This window comes from Rhineura floridana, chromosome 2 (genome assembly GCF_030035675.1).
Source record: "Rhineura floridana isolate rRhiFlo1 chromosome 2, rRhiFlo1.hap2, whole genome shotgun sequence".
Taxonomy (NCBI): domain Eukaryota; kingdom Metazoa; phylum Chordata; class Lepidosauria; order Squamata; family Rhineuridae; genus Rhineura; species Rhineura floridana.
In genome coordinates, this window is record NC_084481.1 from 108323261 (window position 1) to 108345481 (window position 22221).

Consider the following 22221-nt stretch of genomic DNA (forward strand, 5'->3'; position numbering starts at 1 on the left):
AGCAAGCAGCTTGCCTTCCTTCGTTGCCGCAGCCGGCGCCGGGATGGGCTGCTTCTGTACTAAGAGGCCTGGGCTTGGCCGGCGGCACCTGGAGCCTTCTGCCCGAGGATTCCTCCATGAGGAGCGGTGGCGGCCATGGCGGCGGCAGAGACCAAGATCATCTACCATCTGGACAACCAGGAGATGCCGTACCTGGTGAAGCCGCTCATCCCAGACGAGCGGGTGACGCTGGGCGACTTCAAGGCACTCCTGAACTGGCCCAACTACAAGTTCTACTTCAAGTCTATGGATGATGATTCTGGGCAAGAATCCGATGGTGTTGGTGAGCAAATCCTTTACAACAGCTGCTCAATGTTTGAGGACTAAAATTCTTGGAGTGGCAGTGCTACATTTTAAGGACAGATTATCTCCAGGCTTGTAAAGAACCTTGTTTTTTAAACAATGTTAATATTTTGTTGTTTGAATTTTTGTGCACTGTATTCTTTTCTGATGTGTATTTTGTATTTGTGTTTATTTTATTTTTTTTGTGAGCCACCTTGGGCGCCATTGGTCAAAAGGCGGCATAGAAATAGAATAAATAAATAAATAAATAAATTCTGCTTACACTATGAACAGAGTATCCAAAATACAACACAAGATAGTGCTGGAAGATGAGACCCCCAGGTCAGATGGCACTCAGCGAGCTACTGGGGAAGAACAAAGGACAAGCACAAGTAGTGCTGTGACTAATGACGCAGCCGAAAGGAAGCCCAGAGTCTGATGCACACAGATGCAAAAGGAGAGTCTGGAGTTGTACGACATACACAATAGCAACATGGAATGTGTGAAGCATGAACCAGAGAAAGTTAGAAATTGTCAAGCAAGAAATGGAACGCATCGACATTACAATACTTTGAGTGAGTGAATTAAAATGGATGGGAATGGGACATTTTCAATCAGGCAACTACAAAATAGTTTATGCAGGAAATGAGAAATAAGAAGAAACGGGGTTGCTTTAATAGTGAGAAGTGATGTAGCAAAAGCAATTAGGAGCTATAAAGCAAGGTGTGAGCAAGTGATATCAATGAGACTTAACGGGAAACCTATCAATATAACCATCATCCAAGTCTATGCTCCAATGGCAAACACAGAAGAAGTAGTAATGGAGAGATTTTACACAGAAAAACAGGAAGAAGTTGATCACACACCAAAACAGCATGGTCTGATAATCATGGGGGACTGGAATGCAAAAGTAGGCAACAGAGAAGAACTAGGAACTGTGGGGAAATGGGGATTAGGAGATAAAAATGAAGCAGGAGAGAGACTTACTGAATTCTGTGAAGCTAATAATTTGTTTCTTGCGAACACATTTTTTGAGCAACCAAAAAGACGACTGTACACGTGGACATCACCAAATGGTCAATATAGGAATCAAATTGATTATATAATTGGAAGGAGAAGATGGAGAAGTTCCATACTTTCTGCGAAAACAAGACCAGGAGCAAACTGTGGTACAGATCATGAACTTGTAATATTGAAAATCAGAGTAAAGCTAAAGAAGAATAAAACAATCATAATGCCAAAATACAATTTTAATACCATCCCAGACGAATAGAAAGATCAAATAAGTTACAGATTTGAGGCTTTAAACTTATTTGACAGAGAACCAGAACTATGGAATGAAGTCAGAGACATTATCAGGGAAGAATGCAAAAAGACAATAACTCTAATTAAAAAGAGAAAAAGACATAAATGAATGACTGACAAAACTCTTAAAATGGTTAAAGAGAGAAGGAAAGCAAAAGCAAAAGGAGAGAGAAACAAAGTTAGAACCCTAAATGCAATGATACAGTGATAGAGACAAAGAGAACTACTACAATATTGTACAGAAATAGAAAAGGATAACAAAAAAGGTAGAAGAACCCTATTCCAAAAGATCAGATAAATCAAAGGGAAATGCAAACCAAGAGTAGGGATGTTGAATAATCAGCAGGGGAACACACTGACTGACTGAGATAAAATAAAAGGCAGCAATACACTGAAGAATTATATAAAAGATACATTCCTTAAGGAATGGAAGCCTCTCTTAGACTTTTTGTTGAAAGATCAAAATAAAATGATGATACTGGGATTTGACGATTAATTAAGACAGCTTATGGAGAAAAGGGATTCCGTATGTATACATTAAGGGACAGGTTTGATGTATATTATATACTTATAGCTGATCTGCGACAAATCGGAAGTCAACTATTTTATTTTCATTTTTTTGTTGTTGTATTGTTATGTCCTTTTGACTTTGTTTTGTTTGTTTTTGGAAAAATTTGAATAAAAATTATTAAAAAAAAAGAATTATATAAAAGAGATGCAAGGATGACAGATTCATTCACGGCGGAACCATACGAAGAAGAATCAGAAGTTTAAGAATGTGAGATGAAAGCTGCTCTTGAAATACTTGGAAGAAACAAATCACCAGGAACAGATGGCATACCAATTCAACTGCTACAAGCTACTGAGACGGAATCTGTCCACATTTTGACAAAAAATTGTCAACAAATATGGAAAATAAAACAATGGCCCACAGACTGGAAGCCTTCAATATATATCACAATTCCAAAGAAAGGGAACCCCAGCAAATGCAGTAATTATCGAACTATTGCCTAAATATCCCATGCAAGTAAAGTAATGCTCAAGATTCTACAACAAAGGCTCTTACCATGTATGAAGTGAGAAATGCTAGATTTCCATGCTGGATTTAGAAAAAGAAGAGGCACCAGAGATCATATCGCAAACATATGTTGGATAATGGAATGGACCAAGAAATTTCAGAAGAAATTCACCCTGTACTTTATAGGTTACAGCAAAGCCTTTGACTGTGTAGATCATGAAAAACTATGGAATGCTTTAAAAGAAATGGGGGTGCCACTGCATCTGATTGTCCTGATGCGCAACCTATACTGTGGACAATAGCTACTGTAAGGACAGAATATGGAGAAACCAATTGGTTCCCCATCGGAAGGGGTGTGAGATAGGGATGTATTTTATCACCCTATTTGTTTAATCTATATACAGAACATATTATACGGAAAGCAAGATTGGACCAAGATGAAGCGAGGTGTGTAAGTTGGAGGGAGAAATATCAATAACTGAAGATATGCAGACGATACCATACCACTAGCAGAAACCAGTAATGATTTGAAACGAATGCTGATGAAAGTTAAAGAGGAAAGCACAAATGCAGGACTACAGCTGAACATCAAAAAGACTAAAGTAATGACAAAAGAAGATTTGTGTAACTTCAAAACTGACAATGAGGACATTGAACTTGTCAAGGATGATCCAATACCTTGGCACAGTCATTAATCAAAATGGAGACAATAGTCAAGAAATCAGAAGAAGGCTAGGACTGGGGACAGCAGCTATGAGAGAACTAGAAAAGATTCTCAAATGCAAAGATGTATCACTGAACACTAAAGTCAGGATCATTCAGACCATGGTATTCCTGATCTCCATGTATGGATGTGAAAGTTGGACAGTGAAGAAAGTGGATAAGAAGAAAATCAACTCATTTGAAATGTGGTGTTGGAGGAGAGCTTTGTGCATACCATGGACAGCGAAAAAGACAAATAATTGGGTTTTAGAACATATTGAACCAGAACTATCACTAGAAGCTAAAATGATGAAACTGAGGTTGTTATACTTTGGATACATATGAGAAGACATGATTCACTAGAAAATACTATAATGCTGGGGAAAAGAGAAGGGAGTGTAAAAAGAGGAAGACCGAACAAGAAATGGATTGATTCCATAAAGGAAGCCACAGACCTGAGCTTACAAGATCTGGACAGGGTGGTTTACAACAGATGCTACTGGAGATCACTGATTCATAGGGTCGCCATAAATTGTAATTGACTTAAAGGCACATAACACACACACACATGCTCACAGCTGCTACACTAAGAATAAAGAGATCAACCAGCACCTTACTAGGGAAGGTTAAGACCACTTTTCCCTCTAGTCTGGAAGCCAATAATACAAACACCTGTGACATATCTAGAAATGGGGACTTCCAGGGGATTCAGTTTTTATTGCCGTCACCAGTGCCAAATCAGTGTCGCTAGGGAGCAATAACATGGGTATCGATCTATCAGCAGACCCCTTAGAATGGGGAGCAAGTGATTTTTCTTTTCTTGTTTTTTTCTGAGTCAGTGAGAGGCTTGGAAGTTGTAGGGGAGAGGGTGGCTGTGACCTTGAAGCTTCCATACAGGAGGTTATGAGCAGAGGAAATATGGCGGTAGGAGGAGATGAGATAAAAGAAGAAAGAAGCTAAGGCCACTCAGGCTCTCAGTTGAGTGACCTGGCTTCAGATCTCTTAGCTCCTCTATCTTGATTTGGTCCTGTCAAGTGTCAGGTCATTTAGGAAGATAAAAGAGCTCCACAATTTGATGTGTATTGCTGAGTCAGGGGTGGTCTGAGCATATGGAGAACTCCTCCTCCCAGATAAAGGCTTAATTGGAACAGGACCCTTATCTGTGATCGGGAGAGGCAATCGCAATGAGCAAACTGCCCTATATCTATCTAACAGGGAAACGTTTTTATAAATATATGTGCCTGTGCACACAGACACACACTTTACCACAGTTGCAGTCATGTAACACTAAGCCAAACCATGTTTGTGCCAATGTATGGGCATGCAGAGTCCCTGAAAGGAGACTGCAGTTCCTTTGCTCCTCCAGTCCTGCTGGGTTTGGCTTAGTGTGTCATCTAAATTCAGGCTTGTGGTTTGTCTCCTCCAGACAAACACAAGCCCAGGGTTGGATGGCATGCTAAGCCAAATCATGGCTTGCCTTAGCTTGCAGCAGCACTGGAGGAAGAACAAAGCAACTGCAATCTCCTTTCCAGGAGCCCACAAACTCATGTGTTTGTGCCAAGCCATGGTTTAGCTTAGTGCTATATCCAAACCAGGTCACTGTCAATTACTTTTACATGTCTCTCATACTGCTAATACACTAAATGTTAATAACTAGTCTCCAACTACATATGGTTTCTTTGCTGCAAGAATTGTCTTGTCTCAAAGTTTTGATTTAACACAGAAGCATTTTTTTAAAAACTGAATAAGTGAAGAAACAGGATTAGCAAAGATTGAACAATTTTATTTAAATCTGTGGAATCAAATCCATGAATCCAAGGAAAAATGCTAATGCAGCCAGGCCCTTAAAGCAGTAAACACTCTAATGCATTTAACCATGAAAGAAAAGGTTCACAAGAGAAAACATCCATGAGTTATGACAGGAGCTGTATGTACAACAAGCACTTTTGCTATGGCTCTACAGTGTTCTAGATAAGGGTGATCTATAATGGTGCAAGAGGAAATTTATCTATTGTACATGACTTCAAATCTCAGCTATGAATTGGAAGAAAAATCTTTCAATTTTTTTTTAAATGAAGATCACAAATAGTGGAATGTACTGGGGCATATTTTAAACTCCACACATTAGGATGTGTACTTGTAAACTCCCAACATCCAAAGAGATCCAGCAGCTACTCTAAGGATTAGTTCTGGAGGGAAACTCGTGGCAGTGATGTCACAGTGCCAACCCACTGATATCAGATTGCCAGCTCTACCTTTTCAACTGACCAAGCTTTCCCCAAAGAATCAAGGGATTGCAGTTGTTGAGTGTGCAGTTTGTTGAGTGTGTGGACCTGGCATGTATTACAGAAACCTGGCTGGATGAGGCCGCTGCTCCTATCCTCCAGCTGGGTTCTTGTATGCACAGCAGCCGAGGGTCGGTAGTTGCGGAGTGGGAGTGGCGGTTATTTATTGAAGGTCCCTGGTTCTCACCAGGCCTCCTCTCCATGAGACCAAGGTTGTTGACTACATGTACTGGAGGTTGGGCCCAAAGGGCAGTCTAGGGATTCTGCTCTTGTACCGTCCACCCTGCTGCACGACAGACTCCCTGGCCGAGGTACTGGAGGTGGTCTTGGATGTCTGTGCGTAGTCCCCAAACTTGTTGGTATTGGGAGACTTTAATGTACATTCAGAGGCCATCCTCACAGGGGCGCTGTGACGTCCTTCCCTGGTTCTCCCTGTCAGGTTCCCACCTGCTTGTGGCTACTGCCTTTCACTAGGCACCACCAGGGATACCACCAGTCCGGACCGTCCTTTATATGGTTTCTCACTCCGCTCTAGCACAGATCTCACTACATCCCCCTGCTAGACAGCACCACCAGTCATGTCCGATAACCAATACTCCCAGAGACTTTGCCTGAGTCTCTCTCTAGCTGGTTCCTTTTGTGACTGCGTGCTTATGCTGTTCCCAGCCCCCTTGTATCTTTATAGATAATGCATACAACTCTGGGTTGCTCTGGATACTTGAATTGTTATTATTCCTGCCTTCACCGCTGCCACCATTAGATACTGTTTCTGTTCAGCCTTGGTAATTACCTTGCCCTCCCTTCTGGTATGTATATCCCCCAGCCAAGGATCAGGCCTTTGGTAAACCAAATAAGTATTTATTAAATATCAGAAATAACAAGATTAGTTTTAGAATGTTTCACAAGCGTATGGTTTCATCTATTCCTGTTTTGTACTTGACTTATTATTAATCAGAACTCCAACTCCCTCTTACTCCATACTCCTGACCTCCACCCTCAAACACCTCTTTCTCCACACACCCAACATCCACCCTCAAACACCTCTTTCTCCACACTCCCAACATCCACCCTCAAACACCTCTTTCTCCACACTCCCAACATCCACCCAGATTCAACTGTCATTCTTCCATTTATACTCCCAGCCATTCAAACGCTCAGCCAATCATCCAGCATTCTACTGCTCATGTAATCCCCCCTCCTCTTTCACTCCACTTACCATATGTCTTCTATATAAACAGCACTTACCATATTTACACTATAAGCAGGAACATCACAGGCGCCTCGGGACTTCATGGAAACCATGGCTTCCTGGGAGCTGCACCTTATTCCAGTGGGGCCCACCCATGTAGCTGGTCATGCACTCGACCTTGTGTTTGTCTCGGGAGAGGAGTGATCTGAAAATTGGGGGTACATCCATCACCCCTTTGTCATGGTCAGATCACTACTTGGTGAAGGTGGACTTCTTGGTGCCACAAACCCTCCGTGGGGGTGGAGGACGCATTAGGATGGTCCACCCAGACGTCTGATGGATCCAGATGGATTCCTGAATGCGCTTGGGGATTCTTTGGAGCATGCACACAGGCACTCGGTTGAGACCCTGGTGGAGGGGTGGAATGCTGCAATCACCGGGGCATTAGACAGGGTGGCTCCAAAACGCCCTCTCCCCCTGAATAGAGTTCAGACGGCACCATGGTATACTCCATGGTTGTGAACTCTGAGACGGGAGGTGAGACGGCTAGAGCGCTGGTGGCGAAAATCTCGCTCTGACGATGATCAGACACGGGTTAGAGCGGCTGTGGCAGCCTACCATGTGGCGATGAGGGCAGAAAAAAAGGATTTTTATGCTGCCTCTATTGTGTCCGCAGAGTGCTGTCCCAGGAGCCTGTTCCAAGTGGTCCGGAGCCTGGTCGGTCCAGTTGCCCTGGAACCGATGGAACATGTTAAGGCCTCCTGTGATGAGTTTGCAAAGCACTTTATGGAGAAAATTGATCGTATTAACAGTGCTATTCCGTGTGCTGTGGACACAGTGAGCGAGCCAGAGGCGGCCAGTGGTGCTCCAGTGGTGTGGGATCGGTTCCAGCTTCTTGCCTCTGATGAAGTGGACAAGGTGCTTTCAACCTTAAAGCCAACCACTTGCTTACTCAACCCTTGCCTGTCGTGGCTCATTATGAGCTGCAAGGACAGACTGGTCGAGGGGATCAAGATGGTGGTAAATACGTCCCTGGAAGAGGGAGTAATGCCATCAGCTCTCAAGGAGGCAGTAATAAAACCAATTGGTGGATGATATGAGGAGGGCATTGGATAGGGGCGAATGCACCTTCCTTGTCCTCCTGGATCTCTCAGCGGCTTTTGATACCGTTGACCATGGTATCCTTCTGGACCGCCTGAAGAGGTTAGGCATAGGGGGCACTGTATTGCAGTGGTTCCGTTCCTTCCTCTCTGGTACGTACCAGAGAGCGGCATTGGGGGATGAGGTTTTGGATCCTTGGCCTCTCATTTGTGAGGTGCCACAGGGCTCCATCCTCTCCCCAATGCTGTTCAACATCTATATAAAGCCACTGGGGGCTATCATCAGAAGATTTGGGCTGCAGTGTCACCAGTATGCGGATGACACACAGCTCTATCTCTCATTCAAATCTTCACTGAGGTTGGCTATAGAAACCCTATCCAAGTGCCTGGACTCGGCCTGGATGGGAAGGAATAAGCTGAAGCTGAACCCTGACAAAACCGAGGTACTGTTTGTGGGAGACAAGGGAAGGTTGGGGGATGTTGACCTGGTGCTCAATGGGGTACAATTGCCCCTGAAAGACCAGGTCCGCAGCTTGGGGGTCATTCTTGACTCCCAGCTGTCCATGGAGGCTCAGGTCTCGGCTGTGAGTTGGGCGGCGCTGTATCAACTCCATCTGATACGGAGGCTGACCCCCTACCTTCCCAACCACCTCCTCCCATCTGTGGTACATGCCCTGGTCTCCTCTTGCCTAGGCTACTGTAGTGCGCTCTACATGGGGTTACCCTTGAAAATGGTCCGGAAGCTGCAACTGGTACAGAATGGACCATTGGTCTCACCTGAAGGGTGATTTTCATTGGAGGAATCCCATCATGCTGGATTATAGCTTGTCCTATCGTCCGAAGGCAAGAATGTTTCTGAAGTCAAGACCAGGGCGTCAGGCCCCTCCCACTCTCCAGTTCATTCGCAGCGAGTCGAAAGAGATATATCTAAACATGCAGGAAAAGAGGCCAACAGGCCAACCAGCAAGAACATAACATAATAGTAACACTCATAATATCTGACTCTAACCTAGCGAGAACAGTAATAGAAGTCTTGACTTCACTAGAGAATTAAAATGTAATATAATATAATATAATATAATATAATATAATATAATATAATATAATATAATGACGAAATTGTAATGAATAAACCATCCCAAAAATTATGTAGTTATCCTCCAACTGGGAGGGTCATGATGGGATTCCTCCTATGAAAATCACCCTTCAGGTGAGACCAATGGTCCATTTTCCATAGGAGGAATGCCATCATGCTGGATGTACCAAAGCAGCCCATAACAGGGAGGGACCACCCACATACTAATTGTCATTAAGAACCTGTTGCAAAACTCGTCTGCCAAATGAGGCATCGGCAGAGGCATAACGATCTATTTTATAATGCCTTATAAACGAGTGTGGAGTAGACCAAACAGCAGCTCTACAAATATCGGCAACAGGAGCGTTAGTAGCAAAAGCAGCCGAAGTGGCTGCTGATCTAGTGGAATGAGCTGTTATACTAGGTGGAACAGGAAGCTTAAGGGACTCATAAGCTAAGGTAATACATGCTCTCAACCAACGGGATAAGGTAGAATTAGCAACTTTATGCCCCATAGAACGTGCATTAAAGGATACGTGCATTAAAGGATACTGAAAGAATGGACGACAGAGTGGCCGCATGTCGACGCAATGTGTTGGGTCTAAGTCCCAGCATGAGGCCCCTATGAAGATATTGCAGCACTTGTTGTACTGTAGCCTTGGAAGGATCGATGTGTTGGGACTGACACCACCTGGAGAACGTTACCCAAGTATGTTGGTATATACGAGTGGTGGATGGTCTTCTCGAGGCCAAAATAATGTCAATAACAGCGTCTGACAGGCCAGCCGATCTCAAATGTCCCCGTTCAAAAGCCACGCTGTTAGGTTGAGCCACTTGGGGTCCTGATGTCATACTGGACCTTGTGATAAGAGATCTGGCCTGACTGGAAGTGGCCAGGGATCCGTCACCGACAGTGCAAGGAGATCCGAGAACCACGGTCGACGGGGCCAAAATGGTGCTATCAGAACCAGCTGCGCCTTCTCATGGCGTGCCTTCCGCAAGGTTTTGGCTAATAGTGGTATTGGAGGGAAGGTGTATAATAGTCCCTCCGGCCACGGTAGTGACAGAGCATCCATCGCTTCCGCTGTCGTGTCCAAGTATCGAGCGAAGTACCTGGGTAGCTGGCAATTGCGACTGGAAGCAAACATGTCGACTGAGAAGGGGCCGAATCGACGCTGGAGAAGATGGAACACAGTCGGATGAAGTTTCCATAATCCCGGCAAGACTTGTTGTCTGCTGAGCCAATCTGCTGTGACATTCAAAATTCCTCTGAGATGTTCTGCTTTGAGGGATTGCAGATGTTGTTTTGCCCAGTCGAATATGAGGGAAGCTAGGTTCTGTAGAGGCCTGGACCTGGTGCCTCCCTGTCTGTTTAAATGAGATTTGGTACACGTGTTGTCTGTTCGAATGAGGACATGGTCCAAGTGGAAGAGAGACTGAAAATGAAGTAGAGCTAAGTGGACAGCCTTTAGTTCCAGCCAATTGATGCTTCGAGTTTGCTCTGCTGTGTTTTAAACTCCCTGAACTAACTGGGAGTTGCAGTGGGCTCCCCAGCCAAGGAGACTGGCATCTGTGGTAATGACAGTCCTGTGGGGTTCTCTGAACGGAGTGCCCTGGGTGAGATGTTGTACCCTTGTCCACCAGCGGAATGACAAGCGCCGTGTGGGACTCAAGGGGATTGCTCGATGATTTGAGCTGGCAATGCCGTGTTGGAACGGTAGTAAGGCCCACTGTAGCTGGCGAGTATGAGCTCGAGAGCATGGCACAATATGGATGGTGGACACCAACATTCCGAGAGCCCTGGCGAAAAGCATGACGTCTGCAGAAGTTTTGCGCAACAGAGATCTTGTGATGTCTGTGATAGCCGTTATGCGATCTGGTGACAGGAGCACAGTCGCTTGCAGGGTGTCCAACATTGCACCTAGATGCTGTAGACGTTGGGTTGGTTGTAGATGGCTTTTGTCGAAGTTAACTAGCCAACCGTGGGCCTCTACCCTGGAAATGTCTATTCCAGCCTCCTCTGGAGGAGCAGAAATCATATGTTGGGAACTCGCGGCCTCGTCCCCTGGGCCGCGTTCCTCGAAGGGGCTGAGACATGCGGTACGAAGCGAAACGTCTAAAACGTCTGCGCTCGATGTTTCTGACGGTGGTCAAGACATGCTTTCGAGTGTCCTTAGGGTCAACAAGCACTGCCTTTAGTGCCTCCTCACCGAAAAGTAATGACCCGGCATAAGGTGCCCGTGATAGTTTAACTCTGGCGGTAGAGTCAGCCTGCCAGTGACGAAGCCAGGGGGTCCATCGGGCAACAACTTGAGCCGCCATGGCGCGTGCTCCTAGCTGATTCGCGTCCAAGGTGGCGTCGGCCACAAAAGCAGCTGTTTTGCACAATTTTATAAGCGATCTACACAGAAAAACAGGATCTGGATTGGGATCCTCGATGAGGTCATCCAACCACATCATCGCTGCCCTGGCGAAAATAGAGGCTGATGTAGATGCATGTATAGGAAAGGCGGTGGCCTATGAGTCTTGCGTAAGGCAAAGTCCAGTCTCCGCTCAGTGGCATCCTTTAACTGAGATTCTCCTTCCCTTGGCAAGAGGGATCTGGAAACTAAGCTGGAAATTGGCTCGTCTATGCCAGGGACGGCCCGTTTGGTAGTAAAGTCCGGGGCCAAAGGATAAAGTCTGTCCGCAATGTTATTAAATCGGTGTGCTTGTAGAGGGTGAGACCATTCGTCCTTGGCCAGTTTAGCGATGGGATCTGGCACGGGAATGTAGCTTTCTGTTGGAGTGGATTTCAAGACCCTGGACCCCTTTAAAGTGGGAATGGCGGCTGCAGTTGGAGTGGATCGAAGGCCGAGGGTGTTCAGCACTCTACGCGCAAGAGGTTGGTAATCTGAGGCATCGAAGAGGCGATAGGATGTATCCTGCTCATGTTCCGAATGGTCACTCCAGTCGTCTCCTTCGTCTTGCAGCGCAAATGCAGACTCCTCCGCACAAGAGACGTCATCAACAAACCTGCCCCTGGCAATGTCAAACGGATTTGGAGAACATGAAGGATTCGTCTCACTGTGTACAAATTGGTCCCCACTGTGTTGAGGGATAGCGGGAACTTGTGATGGAGACTGTCTCTGAGCGAGAAACGATAGCATGCCCTAGAAGGTGTGAAATGAACTCATGGGACAGCTGCAGCCCCGGAGATGTAGACAGTTGCTCTTGGATAGGCGGAAGTGCGGACGGCCCTACAGGTAGTGAAGAAGAGTAAGCCCCGGGTTGGGTGACTGTTGGCTGTTCAGGAAAACCCGGAAAGTCCTCCTCATCAAAGGAAGCGGCAGGAGAATGAAAGAGGGTAGTTAGCTGTGCACGGGTTGACCCCTCTGGAACTGGAACAGAGACATAGCGAGGCTGCTTGGTTGTGCTGTGGCTGGAAAGATGTTTAGTTTTGGCAACCGCTTTAGCATGCTTATGTTTGACCGCCTTAGGTGGTTTAGGCTTGGTCGTCTGGTTTGTCTCTGGCTGTTGTTTCAGCATGGTTGCCTGGGTTGTCTCTGGCTGTTCTGCCATCATATATATATTAAGGGTAGCAGTACACTGCCACGATGGGGCAGAATGCACTGTTCCGCCATCTTATATTTTCTATGGGTATCAGTACACTGCCACGATGGGGCAGAATGTACAGACCCGAACAGGCTCAGTACACAGCACATGACTGGGGCAGAACGCACTGGCTGATGGCTAAGTACACTGCCACGATGGGGCAGAATGTACACTATGAACAGTCTTAGTACACGACCAGAATGCACGTCCAGATATCTTGGCACAGTATCCACAGGTGTGGTACAGTATGGAGCAGAATGTAATATTAGCACAGCTTTGCACAGTATCAACAGCTCTGGTACACAGCCACGGAAGGGGCAGAATGTACAGTTCAAACAGCTTTGCGTGGTATCAATAGCCTTGGTACACGGCCACGGGTGGGGCAGAACGTACAGTTCAAACAGCTTTATATAGTATCAACAGCCTGGTACATGGCCACGGATGGGGCAGAATGTACAGTTCAAACAGCTTTGTATATTATCAACAGCCTTGGTACACGGCCACGGATGGGGCAGAATGTACAGTTCAAACAGCCTGGTATAGTATCAACAGCCTTGGTACATGGCCACGGATGGGGCAGAATGTACAGTTCAAACAGCTTTGCATAATATCAACAGCCTTGGTACACGGCCACGGATGGGGCAGAATGTACAGATCAAACAGCCTGGAATAGTATCAACCTTACAGATATTAAGGGTAGCTGTACACGGCACACGACTGGGGCAGAATGCACAGACCCGGGCAGGCGCAGTACACGGCACACGACTGGGGCAGAATGTACTGGCAGATGGCAAAGTACACTGCCACGATGGGGCAGAATGTACACTATGAACAGTCTTAGAACAGGCGCAGTACACGGCACACGACTGGGGCAGAATGCACTGGCTGATGGTAGGTACACTGTCACGATGGGGCAGAATGTACACTTGGCGTAAAAGGTAATATTGCACAGGATTGCACAGTATCAAAAGCTTTGGAGGATATATAGCCAAATAGCTTTGTATGGAGTCAACAGTCTGACACACTATCAGTTGACCTGGTGTACAGTAAGTGAAGCATCAGCAGTGTTGCAGCAAAAAGAGCCTTTATACTGGCGCAGATAAGCGCAGTAACTCAATAGTTGCCAGGGTCAGTCACAGAGATTGGGTTAGTGAAGTACTTCCTATCTGCAGCACATACACAGGGAGCTGATTACACACAGGGAGCTTGACAAAACTGGATCCTGCTAACCCCAGCCCATGAGAGAGAAAAACCCCTCCCTTTTGCAATGCTAATGGGCTCTCAGAGAGGACGGGAAGAAACGGCCATTAAAATGGCGCCCGTAGAAAAAGCGGGAAAATCGAACAAGAATGATGTTTATTTTGCCTAGCAACAACTGTGAGCAATGGCGGGCAGAAAAGAATGGCGTCTGAAATTTTAAGTGTAAAAATAGAGAGAGCCGCCACGGTAGAATACGGCCGCGGGACTGAACAACGTAATCGCGGCTGGTGGGAAAATGCTAGAAAAAACTCCGTAAAGGAGGCAGTACAGCTTGTGAACTCCCGTAGCCGGAAAAAAAATCGACCAACAGGCAAAGCGCAGCCGCGGGCTGAGACGGCTGTCTAGGGCAGAAACAAAGTGCCGCGGACGAGGAGCAAGGCAGCCCAAGCAAGAGGAGCCGCCAAAAGGGGAAGGCAAAGAGCCGCAGACACAGGCTCCAGACGGGGAACTAAAGCGCCGCCCGTAAAAAACAAAGACGAAGGGAGCCGCAGCCGCAGGCTCCAGACGGGGAACTAAAGCGCCGCCCGTAAAAAAACAAAGACGAAGGGAGCCGCAGCCGCAGGCTCCTGATCGTCAGGACACAAAGGGAAAAAACGGCAAAAAAGGGCTGGAGAAAATCAAAGACGAAAGGAGCCGCAACCGCAGGCTCCCAATCGTCAGGGCACAAAGGGAGGATCGGTAGAGAAAAAAGGGGGTCGGAGGCTGCAGCCGCAGCTCCTGGCCAAGCCGCGTCCGCTGCTGAGGCGAGAGACCGCAGCCGTGGTCTCAGTTGCTGGGGATAAAACACACACACCCAGCAAGGAGGAGAAATTAACAAGGAAATTGACACACAAACAGTGATAAGGACAGGACAGAGGGAAGGAACGAGATGGCAAACGCACACAAAACTCCACCCTCTATCACACGAAACGAAAGACTTATCTAGCTATAGATCTTGCACAGACGAAGGCAAGAATGAACTGGAGAGTGGGAGGGGCCTGACGCCCTGGTCTTGACTTCAGAAACATTCTTCCCTTCGGACGATAGGACGAGCTATAATCCAGCATGATGGCATTCCTCCTATGGAAAATGTGGAGGCTCACCTGATTAAAGGCAGCTGCCGGCGAGATCACATCACTCCAGTGCTGAAGGAGTTGCACTGGTTACCGGTTGTTTTCCGGGCCCAATTCAAGGTGTTGGTTCTGACCCTTAAAACCCTATACGGTTTCGGCCCAGACTATCTGAAGGACCGCCTCCAACATCATCAGGGATGCTGCTCAACAAGATCAGCCTCAAAAAGCCTTCTCTCTATCCCACCAGCTAAAACAGCTAGACTGGTGAGGACTAGGGAGAGGGCTTTTTCAATTGTGGCCCCCACTTTGTGGAATTCCCTCCCAAATGATCTCCGCCATGCCCCCTCTATGATGAGCTTCCGCCGGGCCTCGAAGACCTGGCTCTTCAGGCAGGCTTTTGGGGTGGGTTAGGTTTTATTATTATTGTTGAGATTTTTAATGTTTTAATGTATTTGTATGTTTTTATTTTGTACGTTGCCCAGAGTGGCTGGACAGCCAGCCAGATGGGCGACTAATAAATTTAATAAATAAATAAATAAATTCCCATGGCTCATTCATACTTACCTTGGGAGCCTTTAGACCAAAAAACAGTATTTTACTTGCTTCTCAAACAGCAGTAATTTATTGCAGAAGTTATTTCAATAATAAAGAACTCATACAATACACTCTGCCCTCAGTTGGCATTAAATTTATTCCTTCCACTTCAGATGAGTTAGTTAATATTTACCAAGCTTTAACACTTTACCACTGAATTATTGCTCAGTGTTAGCTATCTGATAGGTTTGGTGCAAACACACCCATTGTTAGAGATCCTGGTCCCCCTTTCCTTGATCAGGGCCCTTAGAGGGAGTGCACTAAGAACAGCCACAGTAGATAGCATTTAAGTTACTGAGTAAACACGGTTTGAGAGTAATTGTGCCATGTACCTGTGAGCTAACTGAATAATTCAGGAGTCCTAATGCAAAACACAACAGAAGGTTCAGAACTGTCCCCACCAGCACTGTGTACTTAAAACATTGTTTATTTGAGCATTTAAGCAGCATTAACATTTTAATTCAAGCAGTGACCATATGTAAACCTTGACATTTCTAAATAAAGGTTAATGGGACCCAGAGTAGCACTCATGCGATATCAGTACACACTCCTGAAATTCTTGGAGTATTCTCCTCCCAACATCTGCCTCCCCCAAAGAAACCTTGAAGCTGCTTTTTAAACTCTTATTTAAAAATAATAACAGGCTGGTAGTTCAGCGCAAGAGCTGTTTTCAAGGAGAACTGAGCCTTGTGCAATATGCTATTTTAAATGTGCAAAATGTTTCAGTTAGAAAAGCTCCCAAATAGGGGAAATCTCCTCCAAAACCCTGAGATCTGAATGCAGAATATGTGCACCACTGTGGATTACAGCCACAAGCTCTCCATCGCCCACCATGTGGGGAACAAAGAGGAAGTTGAATATTACTCTAAAATAGCCATACAGCTTATCCAATAACTGGGATGAACCTGCCAACTTTAATGTTTGCGCTTTAAGTTCATAATGCATGGCTGCTACAAATTAAGGAAAATACAGATGCCTTATGGATTGTATTCAGCATAGGTGAATGTTCCATCAGCAAAGGATTTTTCCATGTGCAACTGAATGTTCTCCCCTCTCCTCCCCCCGCATGCCCTTTAAATCTGTTCTGAGTTTCCCCCCAAACAGATTTGCCTGGGGACAGCGTGGGGGGGGGGAGGAGAGGAGGAAAGTCCTGTTGCTCAAGTGAAAGTTGTTCGACTCACACAATCATTTCATTGAATACCACCCTATGGAATCAAACTTACTTCTAAACTGATATATGTTCTCCCAGGCAAATGATACCATTAATTCATAATTGCTTATGCACATTTAATATCATTTTGCTGTTACATAAGTAAATTTAGTTCAAGTATTCACTTGCTGCTATTCTAAATAATTTTTTGTGCAGGTAAAAGGTAAAAGGAATTCCGCTTTTTGTTTCCATTACTAGTGGCAAGTGTTGATTAAGGGTTGTCTTGCACACTATAGCACTTCTCTGTATTTTTATAGCATCAGGGCATTGTGCTCTACAGTCTATATCCTGATTTTTCCTCTAGTGTTTGCTCAGTAAGCCATAGAATTTTCTCTTCAATTTATCCAATCTTAACACTTGACAGGCCACTTTGTAGTGCGGGACTGTTTTTGACAGTTTAGCCCACCTTGACAGAATGGTAAGACCATAGCTTTTTAAAAACAGCATGGATGTGCTACAATCCACAGAAAATAACCATGCCTGCCTGGTGACCAACAGGTTAATGGTAAAGTAATTTACTTTGCCCAAGCATACCCAGATCCAAGTGATCCCATAAAAGATGAAATTGGCCTCTAAGAAACGAGATGTAGAGTACTGTTCCCTGTAAACAAAGAGGGCATAGGCTTGTTTACTTAAGATGAATTGACTTTGTTGAGTATGCTCTTTGCTGATCTAAGAACAAAATATATCAACATGTGAAAAAATGCTTCAATTAAATTGTACATCGAAGTCTCTTTCAAGTGTTCATCTCAGTTTGGAAGAGAGGATATTCCTGCATGAATAAAATTTTTCTAGATTTTAGAATGCCTCTATTAGAATTAATAAGTTAAACTAGCATAGTAGGAAAATATGGCAATTTGTAGCCTGAGAGTTGCAATGATCAATAACCCCAACCACAATGCATAATTACACACCCAGTCACCCTGCAAAATGATGACTAGTGAAGGAATTTTAAATTGCTTAACCATCACACATGTGGCATTCATCCTAAATACTGATGGAGGGCATTCCTAGATAGGATTACTCTTCCTACTGGACTTGACAGGCATGGTCTTTCAAGCTTTTCACCTCTCCTCCAGTGGGAGGAGTCATCCTGCTCTTCAGACTGACCCTGCCAGCAGTCTGTAATGGTGAGGTTTTTCATTCTGTCTGTCATTTCTCCGTTAAATTCTCATATTTTTAAAGTGATTTTTCTCCACTCCCCCTCTACTTTTTATTCTGAGGTTTGGTGGCTTGCAAGTCACTTGTTTGTCTCCTTGCCAGTGTCTCTCACTCCCTTTTCTCCTCCCCACACTCTTCCAGCCAGTCCTGACAGCCTAGTCTATTTTTTTCTCCCTCTCCTGACTCCAGTTTTCCTGATTCTAACTTTGATTACTTATTGGTCTGTTCTGTCCTCGTCAGTTCCCACCAGCACTGACACAAGTTTTGGGAAGGGAGTGTAAAAGTTGTTGGTCTGAGAGGTTCTGGTAGCAAATCTTGAAAGTAATTGTTAAAATTATTGAGATTAATCTTTATTTGGATATTTTGGGGATAACAGATTTTAATTACCTGTAAAACTGCATGTTATGAATTTGTTGGTTGCTTCTAAGATTCTATTAGCTAGGTATTGGAAAACTGCAACAATGCCATCTATTAAGGAATGGTGGATTAATGCTTTGGAGATTGCTGAAAGTAATGGATTGGTATGTAAAGAAGAAATTGTTTTTTAAACATGTTTCAGTGGGAGATAAATGGACTGCTTTCATAACATACTGGACACTGTAATTTTACTACAGATGAGCAATGCCATCTATAGTAAGAAGCTGAAGCCAAGAGAATCATAGCTTTAATAAGGCCTTATATCGTGTGTGCAGAGGAGTTGGAATTTGGACTGGGTTTCTGATTAAACAGTTCTGCTAGCACAAGGAGTTTTAGCTGCACAATGGAACTTCCCTGCCCTCTTCCCTCCCCACACGCTCCCAGTATACCCCGTAAATCTGTTCTAGATGGCTGAGGAAAACCCCAAAGCAGATTTAGGGTTCACACAGGGGAGGACGGCAAGAGAAGAGGGGAGGGAAGTTCCACTGTGCAGCTAAAACCCCTTGCTTAGTTAGATCCTATCCTCAGACTCTCAGGCTACAATCCTCAACAGCCGTATGCATGGGTGACAGAAAAACATTCAAACAAATGGAGGTATTATTGCTCTTAAGTACAGCAGACAGCAAGTCCTTTAAATAGAAAAGTCCACCAGGGACTGCCTGCAGTCAAAAAAACAAAGCCCAATCTCTGTCAATATGCACGCTTCTCCCACACCCATAACACTATCAAGGATTGTAGCCTGAGCCTTTAAATTAGTGGTTTGTGAATTGAAATGCGCACATTGGAACCCTGTTTTTCCCCAATGCCAACCCTAAACCAAAGCTCAGGCTGCCAAGCAACTCACTTATCAATCATAGCTCTGACTTCATTCATTAGCTAGTAGCAATGACAGGCAGGAGCAAGCCAGGCTGGCTCATTTCACATAGATCACTTAGAAGGGTACCTGCACATTTTGGTCCATAACTTTCTTTCTAGGGGGCCTAGAGAATTTTTTTAAAAATGAAAGCTCAAATTCTGGGTCACTTGCTGGGGGTGCCACTGAATGCCATGGCACCCAAGAGTGATGGGTTGGAGACCCCTGGGCTACAGCCTACTACTACATGAGATGCAAGATGTAGACTGAAAAGATGTTGGATCTACATGGTGGTATATACAATAGAAGATAAACCAAGCCCATAAGGTGAAAATTCATTGTAATAGAAATGTGAATCCAAACTGATAGAGTAGGAATATAATATACACAGCCTGAAGATTTGCTGGAGTACTGGACACCAAGAGAACAGGAGAACTAAATATGAATACAGTGCAGAACCTGTTATAACCTGAAAGAGCTTTTTAGAAAAAAACAGAATCCTAATTATTCTCAGGTTCCCCAACCAAAGACTAAATGCAAAATAAGACACCAGGCCTCAGCTTGCCCTTTCTTTGCTGTCAAGTGGTATATGACAGAAGCAAGAGGTACGGGGGTGCATCTTGTAAGAGTAGCTGCATCCTTTGGAGAAAAATCAGGAACTTACCAGCCATTTTGTGGCTGGCATCCATAGCAATCTCTCAACATTCCACATGTGACCACTGATCAACCCTGCTCTACTTGGTTGGAAAACTTGGAGGAAACACTAAGGTATATTTACAGTAATGATACTGTTCTCTAGTAATAATATGTTGGACCCAAACTCGCTTGTGTGAACTGAAGGCGATTTTGCTCACGAATTTCTTTTGATTCACCCCTCTTACTGTAGCCCTGCTAGTCACATACCATCCCCACATCATCACCTCCCCACATTTCCTTGCCCAACTCAGCTAAATAAATCTGCACACAGAAGCAGTCTTTCCACACGTCACTTACTGAATCAGGAAACATAGATCTAAACCACATGGAATACCCAATGTACATATTTACCTGGATAGTGTCACTTTGCACTATTCTTCTTTCAGCGGAATGCAGATTTGGATGTGCATCCTGATGTGGATGCCTGTATGGACACACATCCAATTACACACCACATGAGAGAAACATAGCACAACTGGACCTTATTTCCTCTCGGTTGAAAAGATCCTAGGGCAGGCGAAAGAGTTGGCAGCATGAGAGCAGTGGAATTGGGAAGAACAGAAGTTTCCTACATACCACATAGGTCCTTTCCATCTGTAGGGACCCCCCCATCCCCATTTGGCACTCAGAAAGTTGCAGGTAGGATACCCACTTTAGAAACAATAATAATAATAATAAGAAAAAGATTAAAGAGAGTGGGGGAGATTGTGTGCGTGCTGTATTTTGTAAAACAAAATTCCAGTTCCATCACTAGAAGAATAGCTCCCTCTCGTGCATGAATGCTGCAAGTAATAAGGTAATTCTGAGAAACCGACAGAATGACGCAGAGTTGGTTCTCAGAAGAACCTACACCTTTTATAGTTCACATCTAGTGAGCAGGGCCTAAGTTAATTCTCATAAACAGGAAAAACCTTCTTCTTGGGTTCAGAACCTCCACTGACAAGACATGGAGGTTCAACTGTTGGTGATGTTTCCTCTAAAATGGGAGGTTTAATCCAACAACATCTGGAGGACTACAGGTTCCCCACCCCTGCTCTAAGAGAATATTTGTTCTGGAAGTTAGAACACTATTGACCGTAATGGATTTGTGTCAGAGAGGCTAGCTTTGACAAGTAACCTCTTATGAAAGTATGCCATCTATGCATGTGTATCAAATCAAATCATCATATGTATAGAGCGTGAACATTATAAACACTCTATATAGCTTGTATGAAAAATCCCACATTACCCCATCCTCATCTATTGAACTGCACTTTTCCATAGGGCTGGAAGCATTCTCTGGCGCCAAACAATATGGACTTAATAATAAATAAATCTTCAAAAAGTAAGCAGAGATCATGGGATATCCAAGGTGTGCAGCCTAATCCTAATATGGAATGTCCTCCCCAAAGAAGCATGTCTGGCTCTAACATTGTCATCTTTTAGGTGCTAAGCTAAAGACATTCTGGTTTTCCTAGGCTTTGGGATTTATGGCTTGTTCTGGTGTTCATCTTTTAATGGGTGGGGTAGGATATTTTCCTTATTATTGCTGGTGGTGGGTGAACATTTTTAGCATTTCTGTGTTTTATATTTTATGTTTATGTATTAGTAGGTCTCTTTGAGGCTTCTTGGGAAAAAAAGCAAACAATTCAAATAAATAAATAAATACCACCCCCAACCTGGAAAGAAAACCTACTGGATTTACTTTCAAGTAATTATGTAGGATTTAGCTGCATATTTTTCTAAGAACCTAAGCTCAGTTTGCAATCTTGCAGTTTTAAAAAAAATATTCCCAAGATGTGTTCAAACAGTTAATGCTTGTCCCTTTGCGTTAATGGATATATAAGAATTTAGATGATAAACTATATAGATGCAAGTAGAAGCAGCAATCTTAGATAGCAACAGCTGCAAAGTCATCTATACCCTTTACATATTAGTTGTTGTTTTTCCAAATGCTTTGGGGAATTTTTATTCATTTATGAATTCAGAGTGCCTTCTAATAAAATATTGTTACATATTTTAATTAGAAAAAGAATCCCTCTGAACTAGAAAGGGAAGACGGAAAAAAAATTCAGCACAACATATAAGGCCTCTGCTCCTGCAAGCAAAAGAATGGTTTGACGCAAGTAAAGCTTATATGACAGGGCTATTGCTTAGGAATTCTTCCTACGCAAAATGCCCAAATGCCACCAACTTTCAATACTGTAATCTCTACAAAGATTAAAGTCTGAATGACCTTGTTAAGTGGAGAAATGGCAACTGCTAATGAAAACAGAAGCAGGTGTTTAAATGATCTGTGCACCCCCCCCCGTTTTCCCCCAAGGGTTAGGTAACATGATGCCTCTATATGTTGTTTTACTCCAACTCCCATCAGACCTTGCCAGAGTGGTCCAAGATCAAGGATTATGGG

The 22221-nt window shown here is 44.4% G+C and overlaps 1 protein-coding gene across 8 annotated transcripts in view; it reads right to left on the reverse strand.

Moving 5' to 3' along the window:
* The window catches only part of CHID1 (chitinase domain containing 1), a 151026-nt gene that overhangs the window by 15045 nt on the left and 113760 nt on the right, over positions 1 to 22221 (reverse strand). For 2 of the 8 annotated variants that reach the window (XM_061610080.1, XM_061610079.1), the window contains exon 11: positions 16979 to 17306. The exons of 2 other annotated variants lie outside the window; for them this stretch is intronic. In XM_061610080.1, the coding sequence (XP_061466064.1) occupies positions 17006 to 17306 (301 nt within the window). In that variant the 3' untranslated portion in view covers positions 16979 to 17005. Of the gene's footprint in view, positions 1 to 16946; positions 17307 to 22221 lie in introns of those variants that run through there. 4 more of the 8 variants (XM_061610078.1, XM_061610075.1, XM_061610083.1 and 1 more) reach the window with 4 other exon arrangements.